The sequence below is a fragment of the Staurois parvus genome, unplaced genomic scaffold (genome assembly GCF_062004578.1).
Source record: "Staurois parvus isolate SC_StPar_1 unplaced genomic scaffold, SC_StPar_1.0 ptg000207l, whole genome shotgun sequence".
NCBI classification, from domain to species: Eukaryota; Metazoa; Chordata; class Amphibia; order Anura; family Ranidae; genus Staurois; species Staurois parvus.
Genome location: NW_028318003.1, coordinates 6,471,761 through 6,492,159, shown reverse-complemented (window position 1 = coordinate 6,492,159; position 20,399 = coordinate 6,471,761). Strand labels below are relative to the sequence as shown.

At 41.0% G+C, this 20,399-nt stretch overlaps 2 protein-coding genes across 3 annotated transcripts in view; one reads left to right on the top strand and one right to left on the bottom strand.

The window, feature by feature from the left end:
- NHERF4 (NHERF family PDZ scaffold protein 4) overlaps positions 1-5,778 on the top strand; it is a 48,483-nt gene extending 42,705 nt beyond the window's left edge. The window contains exon 11 of the mRNA XM_089678576.1: positions 727-5,778. Coding sequence (XP_089534702.1) covers positions 727-792 — 66 coding nt within the window. The 3' untranslated portion in view covers positions 793-5,778. The remainder of the gene's footprint in view (positions 1-726) is intronic.
- DRC12 (dynein regulatory complex subunit 12 homolog) overlaps positions 3,382-20,399 on the bottom strand; it is a 30,586-nt gene continuing 13,568 nt past the window's right edge. For both annotated transcript variants that reach the window (XM_089678578.1, XM_089678577.1), the window contains exons 4-8: positions 17,777-17,839; positions 11,862-11,981; positions 8,496-8,588; positions 7,791-7,921; positions 3,382-3,947 (exon numbers count right to left, since the gene is read on the bottom strand). In XM_089678578.1, the coding sequence (XP_089534704.1) occupies positions 3,819-3,947; positions 7,791-7,921; positions 8,496-8,588; positions 11,862-11,981; positions 17,777-17,839 (536 nt within the window). In that variant the 3' untranslated portion in view covers positions 3,382-3,818. The remainder of the gene's footprint in view (positions 3,948-7,790; positions 7,922-8,495; positions 8,589-11,861; positions 11,982-17,776; positions 17,840-20,399) is intronic.

Below are 20,399 nucleotides of genomic sequence, written 5' to 3'. Positions count from 1 at the left end.
GCTGAGTTGGCTCAGAACCAAAGCATGGAAGTCACATATGTGATATCTGTATCAGTTCTGATTTTTCCTCTATCTTATGATGGAGGAAAATGGATCCATGTAATCCCTATGGGTGGCTGGACATAATCAGACAAGCACCAACTTACGTATACTCTATTCAACCAACTCAGTAAAAGCAGACTTAGGCACAAACTGTTGCCATTTGGTCCAACAAATCTGAATGAACCTGAAGCTAAGTAGAAATAGGTGGACACAAATCTTCTTACACCTGACCACCCATTGCAGTCCACATTTGATCCATGTAAACACAGGTAAAAAATGGACTGAGGGAACAAACACTTGAGTGATTCCTGTTCTCTCATAAATACTCATGGTTTTTAAATATTTTTATTATACTAAGTTATTATAAGTGCAATAGGACATAGAACATGTTGAACTAGAACTATGCTAAGGCAGAATATAAAGTGTAAAATTCAAAATAGCACAGTACTATATCAGTTAAAATGTATAATTGATGTGTGGTGTGTAATATAAGTGATAAGTGGTAACTGATGAGTCATTATAACATACTGTAATTGATACGGTCAATAAGACAGACGAAAGTTGAACTAAAGTAAGATATTCACTGTAACACTAAAAAATAGCACTATGTTATATTTGTTAAAACATACTGTATACTATGTATTGCAAACAGGTTTTATTTAATGCATTTTATTTTTCATATAGGCGGAAACTTCATCACAGTCTGAGAACCACAATGATAACACAGTGGCACAGAACAGCGAAGAATAAAAGAGGCACTTGCACCTTACATGTTATATTTACTTCCAATGATGTATATTATATTAATAAATTCAGTATCTGTAATTTAAACAAATATATGTAAACATACATAATATTTTAACGTTTTATAGCAGTTAGCTGTGCTGTAGCCTAATGTACTACAATATCTAGTATTGTCACTTTTTGTAGATCACACATTAACTATAGACTTTATGGTTAAGATAAAGTGAGAATCCATCTAAGACCGATGTTTTCATGACTCCATGGCAAGAAGGGTCAAAAAGATCTCAATGTTAGGCAGATGGGGCTATACAACATAACATTTTCTTGCCTAGGAGCCACAGGCACCGCATATAGCTGATAGAAATCAATGACTGTACTTGGGTATACCTTGGTACTTGTGTAAACATGATTATGAGTACAGACACATGACTCTTGAAGAGTGAACCCAATGGTGTATGCTCACACTCATGTGCATGTTTAGGCATGTACTGGTAAATACCCACATACTGTACAACCAATGATTTTATGGGTGGCTGTAGGCAACACCCGTGGCTCCCAAAAAGGAAATACTTCAGCATTTTATGTTGTACAGACCCAGGCACCCATGTACATGAAGCCTTAAGAGTCCTTGACTGTCCATTCACATTAGTTGCTGTGTTATAACACAGCGGTTGGCGTGCGTTGCGGTGCAGGCAGTGCTGATATGACATTCCTGGCGCATTGCACTGTTCATTATTTTTTTAACAAACCTTATTGAATTGCCACACAGTGATATTTCACAAAGTTCTATCGGTCGGCATGCGGTGATTGCGCATGAAAAAAGTACTGCATGCAGTACTTTTTTCAGAGCACAACACTTGCACACCACCCCAACGCAGCAGTATGAACTGGCCATGCCAGTGATAAGGCATTTTACCTTGTCTTGTGGTGGGACTACACTGGAATAGCCAGTGGCCCAACGCTGGTGTAAATGTACCTTGAGATCGAGAGGAAGCCAGTATGTAATTTAATCCACTTGCATTTTAAATGTCAGCAATCTTTTTAACAAAGTTCAAAATGTTAGCAAATTTTCTAGCTTAGTCTTTGGATAAAAGAGGAATGATCACATAAGTGATCCTAATTTTTCTTGGTATAAAGTTCTAGTTAGTTATAATTTCTTCTTCTATATTTAGATAATAACAGAAATTTATGATTCCAAAATATATTTTCAGGCTACCAACAACGAGTTATGACATTGTATATTGTGACAAACTGTTTTATGAATCTGGGCCTTTTCTGTATATATTTCCACCTGACCTATGAATTCTCTACGTTGAAGTTCCCAGCCTGATCTGAGAAAAGTATTTTATTGACCCACTATACGATATTTATTTAAAGCAAGCTTCTATAAGATGATGTAATAAGTAATGTTGGAATAGACTTCCCTTAGAGGTAGTGAGTCAGTCAACAGTGCTTGGGACAAATTTAGACCTATACAAACTCAAACAAAAAAGTAAAAAAATATTTTTTCTGCCATCACTTTTCTATGTAAACTGTAGTATGAACTTCGCTCATCATTCACACTACAGACTAATGGAAGCCTGGTCTAGTTGGAGTTATGTCTGATATAGATATCCATATGTTACAGTACTCTTTATTCCTTATTCCTAAGACTTCTACAAAAATGCACTTACATAATTTTATTAGTGTCACCAATATTGCCTATGGTCTCCCAACAGCTCTTTATCTAATTACTGACTTACAATGAGTTATTCTGCACTGATGACACCAAATCTCACTCCAAGCCTCCTGAGACTACCAGCTGGGGCAGCAGTGCCTTGGATTTCACACTTCAGATACACAGTTATGAGGCTGTAGGCACAAAACTGCCTATGCACCATCACATGCCAGGAAGTGCTTTGCTAGTTTTCAATAAGAATTCTAGACAAAAAGGTACATTTTTTTATAGAGTACAGCTTAGGCACAATTAACATTTCGGAATGTTCCCTAAACATATCAAATTTTCACTTTTTGAGTTCAGGTCCACTTTTAGGGTGGGCATAGAGACCGTAATCTGGCATGTCAAGCTACCTCTGTTCATTTCTTTCTCATCAGAAAAAATTAAATAGGCTATTGGAAGAAATGTCTCAACCAGTCTAATTGCTAACAGAACAAACAGTCATCTTCTGCATTCTGCAGGTAAAGTTGTTCACACTTCATACACAGGGAGATTATCACACAATAAACAAAGAAACACAGCACCTCTAAGTGTATACAGCAATAATATTTAATAAGAAGGTAAGTAGTAACCCACATCTTAGAATTTGAAAACAGGCTCATGAGGTGGAGAGGTAAAACATCTGTAACCAGATGTTAGGTGACTTTTCCAGAGAGGAGATAGCCTAGGTCCGCCAGCAGATGGTGCTATGTATGTGAAGAATGGGTGGTGAAGCCTGGCAGAGTCTCCAAGATGTCCTGGATAGGTGACGTTCAGCGTCTCATGTCATCAATGTGCGATGCGTTTCTGAGCATGCGCGAGACGAGCGTCGCCTGGCACACTCTTTCATCAGGCCTGTTTTTAAATTCTAAGATGTGAGTTACTACTTACCTTCTTATTAAATATTATCACTGTATACACTTAGAGGTTCTGTGTTTTCTTTGTTTCTTCTACGGCAGAGTTATGCTTCGCTCCATCGCAGCTTGCCCTTAGTGCCTACTGGACTATCCCTGCCCACTTAGAACTTATTACAACATACATGGACTGCCAAACCATGTGCCTGTCATTCTCCTCGTATTGAGATTATCACACAATAGGGCTGAAAACATTTGTATTATGGAATAACCTGTGTATGGCAAGCTTTACTTTACTATGATCTGCATAATCATGTACAGTATCTACTAAAAGAGCAATACATAGAATTTAGCGTACAGTGTTTAACATCTACACTGTCTTAACCGATTTAAGTACCAGGGCACCCAAAGAGCAACAAAAAAACGTATAGAGTAGAATTTCCCCTTTTTGGTTGTAAGGGAAAAAGGGTCATTCTTAAATGTTAGATGTCAAGAGGATTTAATCCACAGTCCTGCAGCATCTGTTTGTATTGATGATGAATTGAAAGGGATTCACATGTCCACTTCTTCTCAGCCAGGGTAAGCTTTTGAAGTAATTGGTCCAAACATGACTATGAGAGAGACCAGAAGCAGTTAGACAGAAGTTATATGGCATTTTCATTTTTGTTATCAGTCAACTTCACACTGCCTATATAAATTCCTGCAGCACAGGGGCAGACTGACAACTCATGGTGCCCCTGGGCAATAGGGGATCATGGGGCCCCTGTGTCCTTGCCCAAACTCAAAAAAGCCTATGAAAAAGGTTGCAGGGGCATCTCATGGGGCCCCCTACTGACCCCGGGCCCTCGGGCAGTGCCTGAGTTTCCAAATGGTCAGTCCGCCCCTGCTGCAGCATTAACCTCTGGGGCTGGTTTTGGTTGGACTTGCAAATATTAGCTGCCAGAAAGCACCTCTGCAGGAGTGCTGTGAATACTTTTTGCTGCAGTGACACTATGGGGTTGATTTACTAAAGGTAAATAGGCTGTGCACTGCAAGTGCAGTTGCTTTAAATCTGAGGGGAAGCTCTGAAATGAGGTGAAGCGCTGCTGATTTCTTTCATCCAAGCAAAAATGTGTAAGCAAAAATGCTGTTTTTTTATTTTCCTTGCATGTTCCCCTCAGATCTAGAGCAACTGCACTTGCAGTGCACAACCTATTTATCTTTAGTAAATCAACCCCTGTGTTTCTTTCATTTCATCAATTTTCTGTATGTACAGGCTTCATGGTGGGTTTGCCCAGTGTGCAAATTATCATTGCATAGCTCTCTCCCCTGATAAATTTACATTGGGACTAACAACCAGACACCTCTTATCTATGTAATGTATTTCTTCACTGGCCCTAATAACCAGACTCCTCCTACCTATATAATTCTCCATTGGTCCTAATAACCAGACCCATCATACTCATATAATTCTCCATGGCTTTCTAATAACCACACCCCACCTACCTATATAATTCTCTATTGGCCCTAATAACCAAACCCTTTCTACCTATATATTTCTCCATAAGCCCTAAAACCCAGACGACTCCTACATGTATAATTCTCTATTGGCTCTAATAACCAAACCCTTTCTACCTATATATTTCTCCATAAGCCCTAATAACCAGACGACTCCTACATGTATAATTCTGCATTTACCCTAATAACCAAACCCTTTCTACCTATATATTTCTCCGTAAGCCCTAATAACCAGACAGCTCCTACATGTATAATTCTCCATTGGCCCTAATAACCAGACTCTTCTTACCTATGTAATTCTCCATAGGCCCTAATAACCTGGCGATTCCTACATGTATAATTCTCCAATGCCCCTAATAACCAGACCCCTCTTACCTATGTAATTCTCCATGGGCCTTAATAACCAGACTCCTCCTAGCTATATAATTCTCTATGGGCTCTAATAACCAGACCCCTCCTACCAATATAATTCTCTATGGGCTCTAATAACCAGACCCTTCCTACCTATATAATTCTCTATGGGCTCTTATGACCAGACCTCTCCTACCAATATAATTTTCCATTGGTTGCTATAACCAGACCCCTCCTACCTATATTTTTCTCCATGGGCTCTAATAACCAGAGCCTTTCTACCTATATAATTATCCATGGGCTTAATAATAAGAACCTCCTACCCACAGCTGACCACTCACCTGACCCTGTCATTACACTGCCTGCTTGTTGCTTGTCACAAAATACAGTAGATGTGATGAATACAGACAGAAGATGCATTTGAATAATTATTACAAATTTCCTAATAATGGCAGTATTAACGGGTTTAAATAGCAAAGCAACCAGGTAATTTGTATGAAATATTTGCTACACTACCATGATTGTATATTGTAAAATATGTTGACGTGATTCACGAAACACTTTTTTAGGAAATAAATACTTTATTTGCCATTATATCTCTTGTGTTTTGATCTTTAGGATTGGGGACTCTCAAATCAATCACATACACATTCTTGAGCACTGGAATTTAGATATCCTGTTGGAATTGTGCAGTTGCACTCACGTCAAGGTTTCTGTGATCAAAAATATACAACTTTTAAAATGTGAGGAGATGTGTAATTTCCAGTTAATGAAGATAGTAAAGTATATAAAAAAAGTTAAGGTATTTGTGAACGGCATACAGTAAAGTAACACTGTGAGGAAGAGAGTATTATCTTTTTGCCATAATCACATTTTAATATTTAATGTAAAAATGTTTTGTTCATTTTATTTCCTTTTCATTTGGCGGTCACGTGACTGCACAGCCTTTGTTCTTCCCCTTAGCAGGGAAAAATATAGTTGGCGCAAGGAGGATGACCTCACACACAACTGGGAAGCACATTTCTGGTCTGCGTACATTGTTTCTGCAGCTACTGCGTTGATAGCTTACCACCTTTTCTTCAAGCCAAATCCAAGCATTTTTTTCTTGTTGTAGTATACACTATAGGATTTTAAAAGACCTGGGACACCATTGGGTGCCCCAAGCAGAGTAGAAATGAGGGGCGCATAGAATGCTGTGGTGAGCAGTGAGTGTGGCCAGATTGTTTTAACAGTGGGAGGGGCTTAGAGAGGCATTGTTAAATAAAATCATTATTGTGCCCATAAAATATACTTAGCTTAATAAAACAAATTGTTAACATATAAACTTAGCCTTCCTTAAAAGTGGACAGTGTCAGTCAGTAGAGCAGTAGACAGTCAGTAGGGCAGTGGATGGTGTGTGGACAGGGTCAGCAGGGCAGTAGTGGTATCAGTAGGGCAGTGGACAGTGTCAGTAGATCTTTACATTTTATAATTTACCTTTATTTTTTTATTTTTTAGAAGCCCTGTTGGGGGGCTTTGGTAAAATATCATGGGTCTAAACAGATCCCTGATGTCTCACTTTTTGAGACAGAGAAAGGGACTGAGGGAGCCGAGATTCCTCAGCTGTGCTGAACGGCTTCCTGTTCATTCACAAACTGAAGCATAGTAAACACATGTGCAGTTCTCTTGTTGCCTGACTCTGATGATGTCCAGTCATGTAGGACAATATTACTGCTAATATCAATAAAAAGTTGTGCAAATTATTAAATGGTAATTTCATGGATCTCCCCAAGAATATCTAAATTTATGAGTAGCAAGCAAAGCCTTTTAATACACCATTAAGATGTCTGGATGCCTAAGAAAGAGAAGCCAGGCTTGGTTGCAGCCTCCTGCCTAGTGGCCTTGATGCTCCTATAGGACCCTTAAAGACATGCCACTTTACATGAAAACAAGGTAATGTTCTCCCTTTTTTATTTATCAACAGTAAGGGTTAATTCATACGGGCAGTGTCTGCATTTTGATCCGTTCTCTTGCCCACATGTCTGTGCAGCCGCTGTGTTTGTATCCACTTCTATGGGATGCCTGCATGCAGCTCTAAGGCTCTAAGGTGAATGCAGGCACAGCAAAAAGCAACTCAGTGCATGCAGAGGATGGCTCTCAATGCCCATCTGAATAAGTCCTAGGGAAATATTACCCGTGAAGAGTAAATAATATATTTTAGAAGGGTTAGAAGTTGTTACCCTTTATCATATTACTAGCAATATACTTCTGTTTCGATGGGGACGCAATATATTTCTGTGTCCCCATCAAGAGATTTCCTACCACTTCCTGCGCTGACAGGAGATGAAGAAAAATCTCTCCAGGAAAGACGCATATGGTCATAAAAACCGGCCACAGACTCTAACCATTCCTCACTTTATCCAAAATAAAATGTATGTGGGTGTGAGGGCAGAAAGCAGAGAAAATTGTGTTTCAAGGTATACCATAGAAAAAAACAGGCACAATCAACACACACACATGTGGGGTACATGTGAGATAAATAGTGCGAGACTTTACTGGGCTTTCACTTGTTCCTACAAAACACATTTCTATATGTTGCATCAATAGTAGTAGAAACAATAACTTACATGCAGTATAGTCTCATATTCTGCATCCATGTTTTCTATGTCTTGCCTCAATTTTGTGATTTCAGCTTCTTTTTCTTGTGCCATGTTCTCCGATTCCTCCTCAAGGGTTTGCAGAGCTTCTTGGGTTATTGCTGTAGATTTTAAAAATGAAGCAAGCATTTCAAATGTGAAAAACGTTCATTCAGAAATACTTTTGCTTGTGCTGTTAAAGTTTCTCTTAACCCGAGAACAACAATGTGATACATTGCAGCTTAGCAGTCCTTAGATATTGTGTTAGTTTTCTTTTTATTCAGGGTCAGAGGATTTTCTGCAAGTACTGAAAAATTCTTGTTGACTTACCGTGCAGTGACCTCAAATTTCAAACAATGTTATCTGCCGAGCAGAGCTGCCGGAAGACATGGATCCCCCTTCTGTTTGTTGCTGTCATATCGGAGATAGCTGGGCATAAACAGACATAAGTCTGTTTACATATGACTGCCCATAGAGGAAAATGGAGGATCTGGTCAGGTCCACCTGTCCATTTTTCAGGACCACCCGTGTAAAAGGTACCTAAATATATTAGTCCTAACCATTATAAACATAAACACAAAATATCTGCAAAACAACATTACATTGTCTATAAAATTCTGCATTTGTGTTATATGCACAATGTCTGTACATAGTGTATGTTCATGAGTTTAATACAGGGGTTTATTTATGACATACACAGTTGTAGTTTTAATTTGGCCACCTCTTCCTCCAGGACCTGTATACGTGATGAGCTCTGCTGTTCCAAATCTTGATGCTGACGAGTCATTTCTGATACATGAAGAAAAGAAATAATAAAGACAATATTTCATACAGAAGCATTAAACAATTTTCTATTTATGACCCATTTACTTTCCACAACTTGCTGGAGCCTGATCCCATGCCCTTCGAATGAAGCAAACCCTCACCCCCTGGATGTACTGAACATCGCTGCTCTCTCCCCAATCTAAAAAATTTTTTTTGCTTTTGTTTGTTTACCTTTTCAAAAAAAATTTCATACAGCCCTGCCCCCCTGAGCGCCATTTTTGCCTAGACACAAATGATGTATCCACAAATGAAGCCTCCAGGGATATCACCTATCCCAGCATGCCTAACATTTCATTCACAGCAGCCGAAGGAGGGAGGGTACATCATCAGGAGGCTGGGCTACCTGATCCAAGAACAGACACCCACCACTAGTTAATGTCAGGAACAAAGATGGAGGTGCAGGACAAGGCTGTGTTGCAGCAGCAGGGTGGACCACAGCAGGACAGCGCTTGATCCTCTGGGCAGACGGGTACGTAAATTGAAGGCAACCCTTGATAACAGGTAAAGGAAAGGGGGGGGGGGTCCAAAATTAAGTTCCTCTTTCAGAGACCCAGAACTTTGGGATCTTAATTCACTTATCAAATCTTGATGAGGCCTCTAAACATTATATATGCAATTTAAAGCTGACCTCGAGCAATTAGATAAAATCTAGCCTTGTAGTGTGACCTGCATGTTGCTAGGGTACACAGTCAAATCATTATTTATTCTTCTGAATGTACTGTTGCTGACCCCTTTGTACATTGTGGGATAAAAAATGCATTCACTTCATGTTGTACTTCGTAAATATAAAAAATATAAGAATGTTGAAAAGTGAAAACAATTCTGGACGAAGCTCACAATGACAACTGCCACAGCATTTTACCATGCGGACAGTGTGAACCTAGCCTTAAAGAAACGGTCAAGCAATCTCACATAAATAGCCATAGACCCAATACATTGTAACTTCTCATTTAATAGCACCAGGCTGAAGCAATCATCAAATGTCCTACTAGAAATCCAACAAATAACACAATCAAAGCTCAGGTAATTAAAGCCTAGCCACAAACACTAATTTTAGTTCAGGACACTCCTGCTTAAGACATGGTCTCTACATACTAACATTTCAAACACTACTATTTGGACAAGTAAATTAGGGACAATAGAGTTAAAAAGTGGAGAAGGGGCCTTACATCAGAGCATCAAGCATGCCTCCTTTTCTAATAGGATATTCTATAGATACCAAACTATATATGTGTGTAAGTGTATTGGTACTAGCTAGTTAAGTGCTGCCCCAGACAGGAGACTAAGGGTTAATGCCTTTTCTGGTTCTTTAGTTTTTTGGCAGGTTATCTTTAAGTCCGACCCACTGAGCCTGTGATATAAAAGAGGGACAGTGGTACGGAGGAGAGAGCCCCAGGGATTTGTTGGAGAGGGAGTTCCCCTACCAGAGTCTGAGAACCTTGCTACTAGTTCATCAGCTGTGCTCAGTGAAGGATACAGTCACTAAGGAGCCTGAAATATGTGAGAGCCATCCAACCTGGGGTTCGCCCTGAAGACACCAGCCATTGGGATTGCCACTAATGGACCTTTATTCGCATGGACCCTACCTTTGCAGGTATGCTGCGGCTGAGTTAGCATTAGGGACTAGGGAAAAAGACTATTCTCTTTTTGGACTATGTACTGTTTGTACTTTATACAGTAAAGCTTTAAAACTTTGCCTTCTGCCTGGTCTGAAGTACTTTAAAGGAGTGTAATGCAAGTAACCGGTGCCTATAGTCTAAGGTTTGGGTCACGAGCACATAGGGTATGAAGAGTTGGGACGTAAAGAGTCAACCTAGTGCGAGTTATACATGTGGTTGTCATGAGCAATGAATGTACAGTCAGCAAGCAGCCTGTCAGAAACGTGTACCTGTTATAGGTTGAATTGCCTCTAGCTGCAAGGGAGATGTTGTTGGCACTTCCTATGCTGCATTCCGTCCCCCATAGCAGCCGGAGCAGAGCTGTACCACAGAGGTCCCCATCCTATACAGAGGTACGGAAGTTCAAGAGTTAAAGTCAAGTGCACGTTGGAGCCCGTGCTATGTGCATGACGGGGGTTTCATGCTGCTAGCAAGACTGGTATTGGGAGAACGATGGACAGGTGGCTGTGGTAAGTGTTCGACATGGCCTGCCTAGTTGCAAGCTACAGTGAGAAGATGTACATTTACACGGGGACCCGAGAGTTAACTGGAGAACAGTTGTGCAAGTGTACATGATGTATGTTCATGAGTGGAGGACCGCCTTAAGGTCGACTATTCCTTGATGGCAACTTCAGTCTTGCCCCAGGGCATTGGTGAAAACAGCGCGAGCGTAAAGGTACTACATATGTGCAAAGTGGAGTGATCCTGTTACAGGTGCCTAGCGTAGCCCAGGAGAACCCACCCCAGGAATAATCCTAACTCAGATTTGGCATCCTACGAGTTAATGGGGAACATGGAGGAAGGTCTGTCATCAGCTACCCCCCTTGTCACATGTGCTCCATTCTGAATAAGAGGGTACCAAATATTATTTGTAAGCTAGGCTTTCCACTGTAAATATATATTTCCCTGGCAAAACTGCAGTCCAGCAACAGAGAAACCAATGAGGAAAGACAACTGCTAACAATGATAACATACACTATAAGCTAGGATTATTCCAAAGTGTTACTAAGCTAATGTGAGATGCTATAGTACATTTATCATTACATATATTGATGATTGTATATAGATTTAACATGTCTATTGGGGACCTTTCCAATATGATCTTATTTGTTTAAAGCCTTACAAATCAATTTTTTTTTTTGGAAAGAGAAAAAAAAAGTTCATTTCTGTCATGCCATCACTTCCCGTCCTTGTGGTGCCATACAAGAAATGGGGCAGTAGGTGTCACTGGGACAAAAGGGAAGTTCTAAACTTTCTCCATGTTACTAAAAACATGTATTTTTTATGCATCCTCATTGGAGATATTTCTAGTCACTTCAGTCTTCAAAGAAAGTGAGGGAAACTCTTCCCAATAGGGACAAAGACAGCAATAAATACCTGGCAGAGGTCCTAACACTGCCCCACCTTTCCCAAAATAAAATGTTTTGGCAGGAATTGATCTTTAAACTATACTCTTTATACTGATAAAATAGTTTACTTACAAAAATGTTGTATTTAATAAATTATTAGTATGTATGTATATAATTTTTACTATTACATCATTCTTTTATTACATTGTATATTACATAAGAGTGCTTACCACTATAAATTGCTTGTTTTGTATCTCTTTCCTCCTGTAGATCTTCTAATAGCTCATGTAGTTTTCCCCGCATTTCCTGCTTGTGGTATTGTGCCTGGCGCGTCACTTGCCTTTGCAAAGCTATAAAGATATTTGAATATGTAAACAAGAAAAATAGGTACTATCGTTGGCACATAGTGTTAGGAACTAATGAACATAGCTGAACTGGCTAAAAATATTCAATACTACCAATTTTAGTTTAAATTAGTTTAAAAGCTTAGTGTCTTAAGGATATCTCTTGTACCCTGTATACTGCTTGATCCCCACTCACTTCTTTCAAGATGGCAGATACCAGATGTTAGACATTTCATGTACACACTGTAGGACCTATTTGATAAACGTTAAAAAGAGAAACAATAGCTCATGATCACTTAGATCTACACCAAGGGTGTTCAACCTTTCAAAGAGCGAGGGACATTAAGCGATTTGGTAACCGGTCGCAGGCCACAATGAAATTAAATGGTTCATAATTTTTAATTTTTTTGTTTTGAATATCATAATAAACATTTTCCACTGCAGCCGCCAAATGCCGGTGGGACAGAGAGGAGGAGAACACAGCTTTCAGTAGTTGTAGGGGGAAAATGAAGAAGATAGGTTCCTGTATATGCCACCCCACCGCCCCTCCTGTCCAAGTGCAAAACAGATTATGCACAGGCCACTGGAGCATGAGGCAGCATTGCCACTGTTACTCCCTGATGCTGCTCCTATAAGACTGTTTTTACACTGATGTGCTGTGGTTTACCCACACTGCAGTGCACTTGCAGGTTAGCTGTGCTTTGCTATAGACTTCTATTGTATCTTGTGGGTGCGGTGCACTTTCTGAGAGTGCACCAAAACTCCTGCGTTTAGTTTGAGGTCAAAGGCCACATCAGAGGGCTCCAAGGGCCACATGTTGAGCAGCCCTGATCTACACTTCTTTGTAAACGAGCATGGGGCAGTACCAGCAACTACTACTACTTTTATTACCCCTGGCTCTGTTTCCAAGCACTCAAACACCCTGCTTTTGATCCTTTACTATGGGAGACTTTATGGACCTCAGGGGGTCACCCTTCCAGACCTCTAACTCTTGACCCATGTCAACATACAACATACTAAATATCAGCAATTAGGAATTATATAGGGTTGACATGTGGAGGCCCACTCTCCGGTGTGCAGTGGCCTTCTCACGTCAACAAGACTTGGTGGGGGGGGGTGTCTTCTTATGCAGATAAATCTATGTAGCTGCCACGTAGCCACAATTGCTTTAACTGACCTACCTCATTTTCTATAAATCAAACTATTTTCTACTCCCACCAACAATTGTGGTTGACCTGAGTACACTGCTGTTCAGGTGTGCTGTGCTGTTCATCAGTGTTCCTAACAGCCGTGGTGACCCCGAAGTATGCGGGTTTGGTTAATACATAATATTCAATAATGATGCTCCTGCTTAATGAAAACTAATAAAAACATTGTGAACAATATATACCTCAATCTGCTGACTCTAAATTATTAATGTCTAATTGGACAATAATAATATTTTATTTTTCACTGATTTTGTTAACTTATTTGATGCATCACTGGATTTTCTTTGTTCTTTTGGTAATACATGCTTCCAAATTATTTAGTGCTACATAATGTATGATCACAAATATATAGAGATCATGGTTTCCTTCTCTTTGTGTGTATTAGTTTTGGGGGAGAACTATACCCTTGTCAATTTTTCAATCGATAGAGTGTTTTGCTGCAGGGTCCAGCCCTGACAATTTTTTGGTCCTGTTCTTAAGAAGTTAGCCAGCATTGTGTCCCGTATCTTACTAATATGTTTAACCAACTTAAACACACTGGTAACATTTTACCAGCTTTGCTGAAAGCCAACATAGTCATGTTTCTGAAGCCAGACAAGGACACCCAATCTTGGTCTAACTTTTGCCCCATCACATTGTTACACATAAACGTTAAAATCCTAATCAAATTTCTGAATTCCTTCCTCAGCCACCTTATCCAAAGAGACCAAGTAGGTCTTTGTTCCTCTTTGCCAGGTAGCTAATAACGTTAGATGAACACTTTTCCTCAATCACCTAGCCCCCTAGAGACCACATCAGATCATGCTACTCTTTTTCCAAATATTCCCAAAGCATTTGATACTTATCATGATAATTTTTGCTCACTACATTATAATGTTGGAGTCTTGGTGATGTTTTTCTGAAAAGGGTTGGTGAGTAATATGACACCCCATCTGCCATGGTCAAACACCTTTCCTTATGGAACGCACTAGGGATGCTCCTTATCACCATTACTATTTATTCTTGCCTTAGAGCAGTGTTTCTCAACTCCAGTCCTCATGGACCCCTAACAGGTCATGTTTTCAGGATTTCCCTCAGCTGTGGTAATTACTAAGGCAGTGAAACTGATCAAATCACCTGTGCAAAATAATGGAAATCCTGAAAACATGACCTGTTGGGGGTCCATGAGGACTGGAATTGAGAAACACTGCCTTAGAGGCACTTGCCGCACATATTTGATCAAACAAGGATATCAAGGGCTTGGAGATTGAAGGGTGTCCACCACAAGATCGCCCTATTTATTATATATTAACGTTCCCCCATATTACCCTCCCTAACTTGTTATCTCTCCTTATACAATTTGTATCTATTTTTGGTCTCCATGTAAACCGCTCAAAATCTAATGCTTTGAATGTTATCCTATCCCTATCTTTTAAAAAATTTCTACAGACCAGTTTCTTTTTCAGTTAACCCATATTTTGTCATACCTTGACATTATACTCTGTGACCTTCAGCTCCTTGTATAAAGCAAACATCCTCCCATACTAAACATCTGAGGAATCTATTACCATTCTGGGACCATACTAAAATCTCATGGTTTGAGTGTAGCCATACAATTAAAATACTGCTTAGTCCTAAATTACCTTACCCCTTCTGAGTCTTATTCCTATTGCTATTGTTGTTGGAGTTCACGTGGCTTTGGTCTACACTCACCTAGATATACAAGGGACTCACACTTTCCAGCAACTTTAATAATCTTACAATATCCCCAACAGTGAACTTACAAATATGATACTTTATTGACTCCCTACTCAAAAACAGAGGCTTACATTTGTAGCATTTGAATCAATATGTAAGTCCAACCCTTCGACGAAGGGCGCAATCTCTCTGTTGTATTCTGGTTTTCTGGAAAAATAATCCAACTAAGTAAAGACTGTTGTAGAGGGAATCTGATCGTAAGAGATCCTTCCCCCCTTAGGGCAGGGAGGAGATTTGGCTGACCCTTTTCAAAAGCTGCCATAATGTGCAGGCCTTGAAAAACTCCTAGAAGGTATTGTCTCACTTGTATTATATCCCCACAAAAATTGCAAAATGTATATTGTTCCATGTTTTCCGAGGTGCTCAAACAGAGAATTTGCTACACATATGGTGGACCTGCCGTATGGTTTGACACTTGTGTATATGGGTCTACATTAAGATCAAGATCCTCTGGGTAAACCTCTGTAAGAACTCTTGAGAGGTTCTACTACACAAACCTGTGAGCACTGCAGCTTACACATCTGCAGTCAGGGACATATACCAACACCCACACGGATGTCAAACTGGGAGCAGTGGCTTTGTCTCTGCAGATGCTGCATCCCAATAGACATGAAAATGAACACCTCTGCATCCTGTGCCGACAAAAACAGCCCTTTGCATGGGTGTACGCTTAAGTACAGCCATGATCCAATACACTTGTTAGAAAGCACACAGAACTCACTCATCACCTGTCCCAAAGCAAAGCTAATGGTATGACCTTGCATGCAAAAGAAAGTCAGCTTCAAACAAAAGTAACACAGTCTTTATTAAAAATCTGTGTACCGAATGTGATGTATAGTTCACAACAGCATCAACCATTTAATATATTGTTCCACACTACAGCAACAGATCTGAGCGTCTGAAATTTTGAGTCTATGGTACACTTAAATACCCCTGTGTGAATGAAGCTTAAGGCTAACATGCCTTGTGAAGCATAGTAAAGGCAAAAATATTGAGAAATATTGAGAAGCACTGTGATAATTTTACTTAGAAAATGTTAGTGCTCTAACATTATAAAATGTTATATATATATGCTATACTGTGCTATAATTATATTATATATACATATAAAAATGCAGCGCTGTAAAATGATCAAATCATGCAAATCAACACAATAATAGTCCTGAAAAGGTGCTAAATAATTACCAGTGCCAATGGAAAGAATGCAAACTAACCAGAAGCGCATTTAAAATACGCATGTGTGTAAGAAATCCTGGAGATTCCCCTCTCTCCCTCTGGTCAGAAAATGGATATGTGCTGAAATGGATGACGATGACGCCCTCTTGTGGGAAAACAAAATCCTGCAGGCCAGGAAGCTCCCAGGATAGGATATTCCTCTTCAATGGAACCAGGGCTGGGATTGAAATCACTCTGTGGCTGTGAAGTTGGGAGAAAGACCCCTCACAGAGAACACAGAGAGATACTCATAGTATAGTATATTACTTCAATTTATTTAAAAAAACCAAGTAAAACATATAATCAGGTGGCAAGTGAAAGTGACCCACTGACCCTCTTAAAATTATAGGTGGCCACTGGGCCTCCACATGGCACCGGCGGCGTAGTGTCAACGACGTCCACAGGCTCCTTCTGATGCATTTTGTGCGCACGCACTTCTTCTGAGGTAGAGCAAGGACTATTATTGTGTTGATTTGCATGATTTGATCATTTTACAGCGCTGCATTTTTATATGTACCGTATTTGCCGGCGTATAAGACGACTTTTCAACCCGTGAAAATCTTTTGAAAAGTCGGGGGTCGTCTTATACGCCGGTATACGGCGAGCCGGTGTCAGGGCGGCACTTTTTTGAGGAGCGGCGCCGCCCCCCCTCCTCCTCCAACGCACACCAAGTACAGGGGTGGGCAGAGGGGCTGCTGTACCTTACCTGGCTCCGGTCCCGGTCCCACGACGATCCGGTCCAGGAAGCGCGGCTGCTCCTTCTTTCAGTTCGGCCGCTCGATGGTCCCGCCGCCCGCTCGGCTCCGCCTCCTCACCAGTGATTGGGCGCCAGCACTGGAAAGGCACACAGGCGACCAATCACCGGCGAGTAGGCGGAGCCGAACGGCCCCGCGAAAATCAAGCGGCCGAACTGAGAGAAGGAGCAGCCGCTTCTCTCCCCCACTGACACTAACGATGGGGCACTATTCCTCCTCCACACTGACACCAACGATGAGGTACTGTTCCTCCCCCACTGACACCAACGATGAGGTACTGTTCCTCCCCCACTGACACCAATGATGGGGCACTATTCCTCCCCCACTGACACCAATGATGGGGCACTTTTCTCCCCACTGATACCAATGATGGGGCACTATTCCTCCCCCACTGACACCAATGATGGGGCACTATTCCTCCCCCACTGACACCAATGATGGGGCACTATTCCTCCCCCACTGACACCAACGATGGGGCACTATTCCTCCCCCACTGACACCAATGATGGGGCACTTTTCTCCCCACTGATACCAATGATGGGGCACTATTCCTCCTCCCCACTGACACCAATGATGGGGCACTATTCCTCCTCCCCACTGACACCAATGATGGGGCGCGTTGGAAGAGGGGTAGTCTTATACGGCGAGTATAGCTCAAACCCTATATTTTAACAGGAAAAGTAGGGGGTCGTCTTATATGCCCAGTCGTCTTATACGCCGGCAAATACGATATATGTTTTACTGAGGATTTTTACATGCGTTTATCCTGGATGTTCAGCTGCTGTTTCTTTGAGAGCGCTCACTGTGTGTCCTTTACCTATACATAATTATATTATAGTATTATTACATTGTATAATTAACATGTAACCAATTAGATGTTACTTACCAAGGTGATCCTTTAAGACATCTACCTCTACAGTGGCTTTTTTGTGTTTATCTTCCATCAAACCTATTAGAATGAAGTCACTTTTTATAGGGTTCCATCACATATACAGACAATCAAATAGACACAGTAATTATCTATACTCCCTACAATGTACAGTGGAGATCCTACCTGAGATAATTATTCACCTAACTATATATGTAAATATTTATAGAAGACATTTTATTATATTTTGTGTTTGGTTGTACATTTTTAATCTCCAAGAATTTCAGTTATCTGAAGCAGTATCACACCCAAAAGCAGACGTTATATTGCAGCTTACTAATTCTTAGATGTGATGGGTGTATTAATTTTTATTTGTAGGCTTTCTTGCTTCTGCTTTCATCTGGTGATCATTCTGTTGTTTTTCAAAGGAACAAGCTCTCTAGCAGAATGTATCAGTCACACAGACTAGACAAATCATTTAAGGGGTGCTTACAATGCTCAGCTATTATTTATTTGTGTAAAACCTTTATCCCAAAGGAAAAAAAACTGTTTTCTGCTTATAAAGTATTAGCTGCAGTTTGTTAGTGAATTTAAATCTGCTAGTACATCTACCACTCCCCTCCCCCTAGAATTGCAATGCTGTTGTCCAAAGGTGCCCCGTGTGCTTCTTCATCCAGAGTGGGGGCATTCTAATACAGGAGTCGTGTCACTGGCCAGAGCACCAGGTGAAAACAAAGGGGAAAAAAGCCTTAAAAATAAAAACAATGCAGCCACCACATCTAATGATTGTTAGGCTGCAACATATTACATTTTTGGTCTTGGGTTTAATATGGCTTTAACTCCAAACATTTAGCACAGAGATGAATGCAATGACACAAATCCAACAATGACTACATCCTAGATAACCTTCATGGTACTGAGTACAGGTGGACATTTTTATGCACTCTAAATCGATAATTAACTCTTTAAATGGTTAATAACTCAGTCATCAGTAATTAATACAAAGTTGTAAGATTACTAATCTTTTAGTCACATTTTAGCGATGTTTCACAGAATTTAGTAAATATGCTAAACTAAATAAACATTCACTTTGCAATAGGAACATACAATTTCTAAAGTGCATGTCCTATTCCTTTACTAAATCAGCCCTATTGTTTTGCTCTCAGGGGGAGTTGAAGTAGTAAAAGCGAGAAACACTGGGGTATCAGCGTCCCCAGGATCCTCGCCTTGTTCTCTTTTGTGTTCTCTTATTGTCCTTGAATATAGGTTGTGTACCCTCTGTAATGATGAAGTCGTATGACTTAGTGCTCACACGAGGCTGAGAACTTTCCATCCCTGTATGACAGTGCTGAATGTTTCATCGGTGTTGTCACATGGGAGGAAGGGGATTGAGACATATGCTCCGAATCTGGACACATCAGGTATTGTTCATATGTGCTGCTGCTGCTGCTGGGGTCCTGTTCCCCTCTTGTAAGCACATTTCGAAATAGAGACTAAGAACCCTGTACAAAGCAATTGTGAGCTCATTAGCCTAGAGTGCTAACACTCCCTATCTTATTGTGAGTGCTGATTCATAGGAGATCACAGAACGCTGATATGAGGAGAATGCAAAACATCTTGTGAATGGAGAAGAGGGGGATGGATAACAGGATCCGCCTCCTTCAATCAGGGCTGCTGTTAGAAACCATGGGGCCCCTTTCAGTCAACCTGGCAGGACCCCTCCCAAACCACCGGGCCCATTTCCACAAAAAAAAAAACAGTTTACTATGCTTCAGTTATAAATTAACACAGCGAGTGATTGGTACCAATCACTCATCATGTTCATTCAGGAAAGGAAGGGGCTGGTAAATTTCTGGAACTGATCCCCTGAAAGCCAGTGGAGAGGGGGAGAGGAGAAGAAGCCAGATTTCAGCTGCGGCAAAGAGAGACATACAGGGGATCGGTTTCAGTAATTGCCCCCCACCGAGGTGCCGATCACCCTCCCTGCCCATGTCTTATTCACCCAGCTGCCTGGCCCCCCCTGCTGGCCTAGGCCCCATACAGGAGGACTGGTGGTACCCCCTTATCCACGGCCTTGCCTCCAATCATATAGCACCTTGCATTCTGGGAAAAAAATACTATGGATTTGTGAATGGGTAAGAAAGGAGGAATGGGCAGGTGAGTAGCTTAGCCAATGCATGTTGCAGTTGCAGCCTCTGATCTTAAAGTGGTTATAAAGTCTAAACATTTATATCTTAATGCATTCCTTGCTTGTTTAGGCATCAGCATCACTCACCAAACCCCCACCCCCTCTTTTACTCACCTGAGCCCTCATTTGATCCAGCGCTGTGCCCATCTCCAGCTCTTCTCTCCCCTCACTTTCTGGTCTCACAGGCTTTGCTGAGGCAGCAGGAGCCATTGGCTTCCGTTGCTGTCAATCACAGTCAGTGAGGAGGGAGCTGGGGGGGGGGGGCAATCTCATAGGCACATAGAGGCAGCTCGGGAGCAAGCCTGCACAAGTGCCCCCAGAGCAAGCAGCTATCTTTGTGGGCGCTCAGCAAGGGTGAGGGGACAGGAGTGCCAGTGGGGGACCCAAGAAGAGGAGGATTGGGGCTGCTCTGTGCAAAACCATTACACAGAGCAGGTAAGTATAACATGTTTG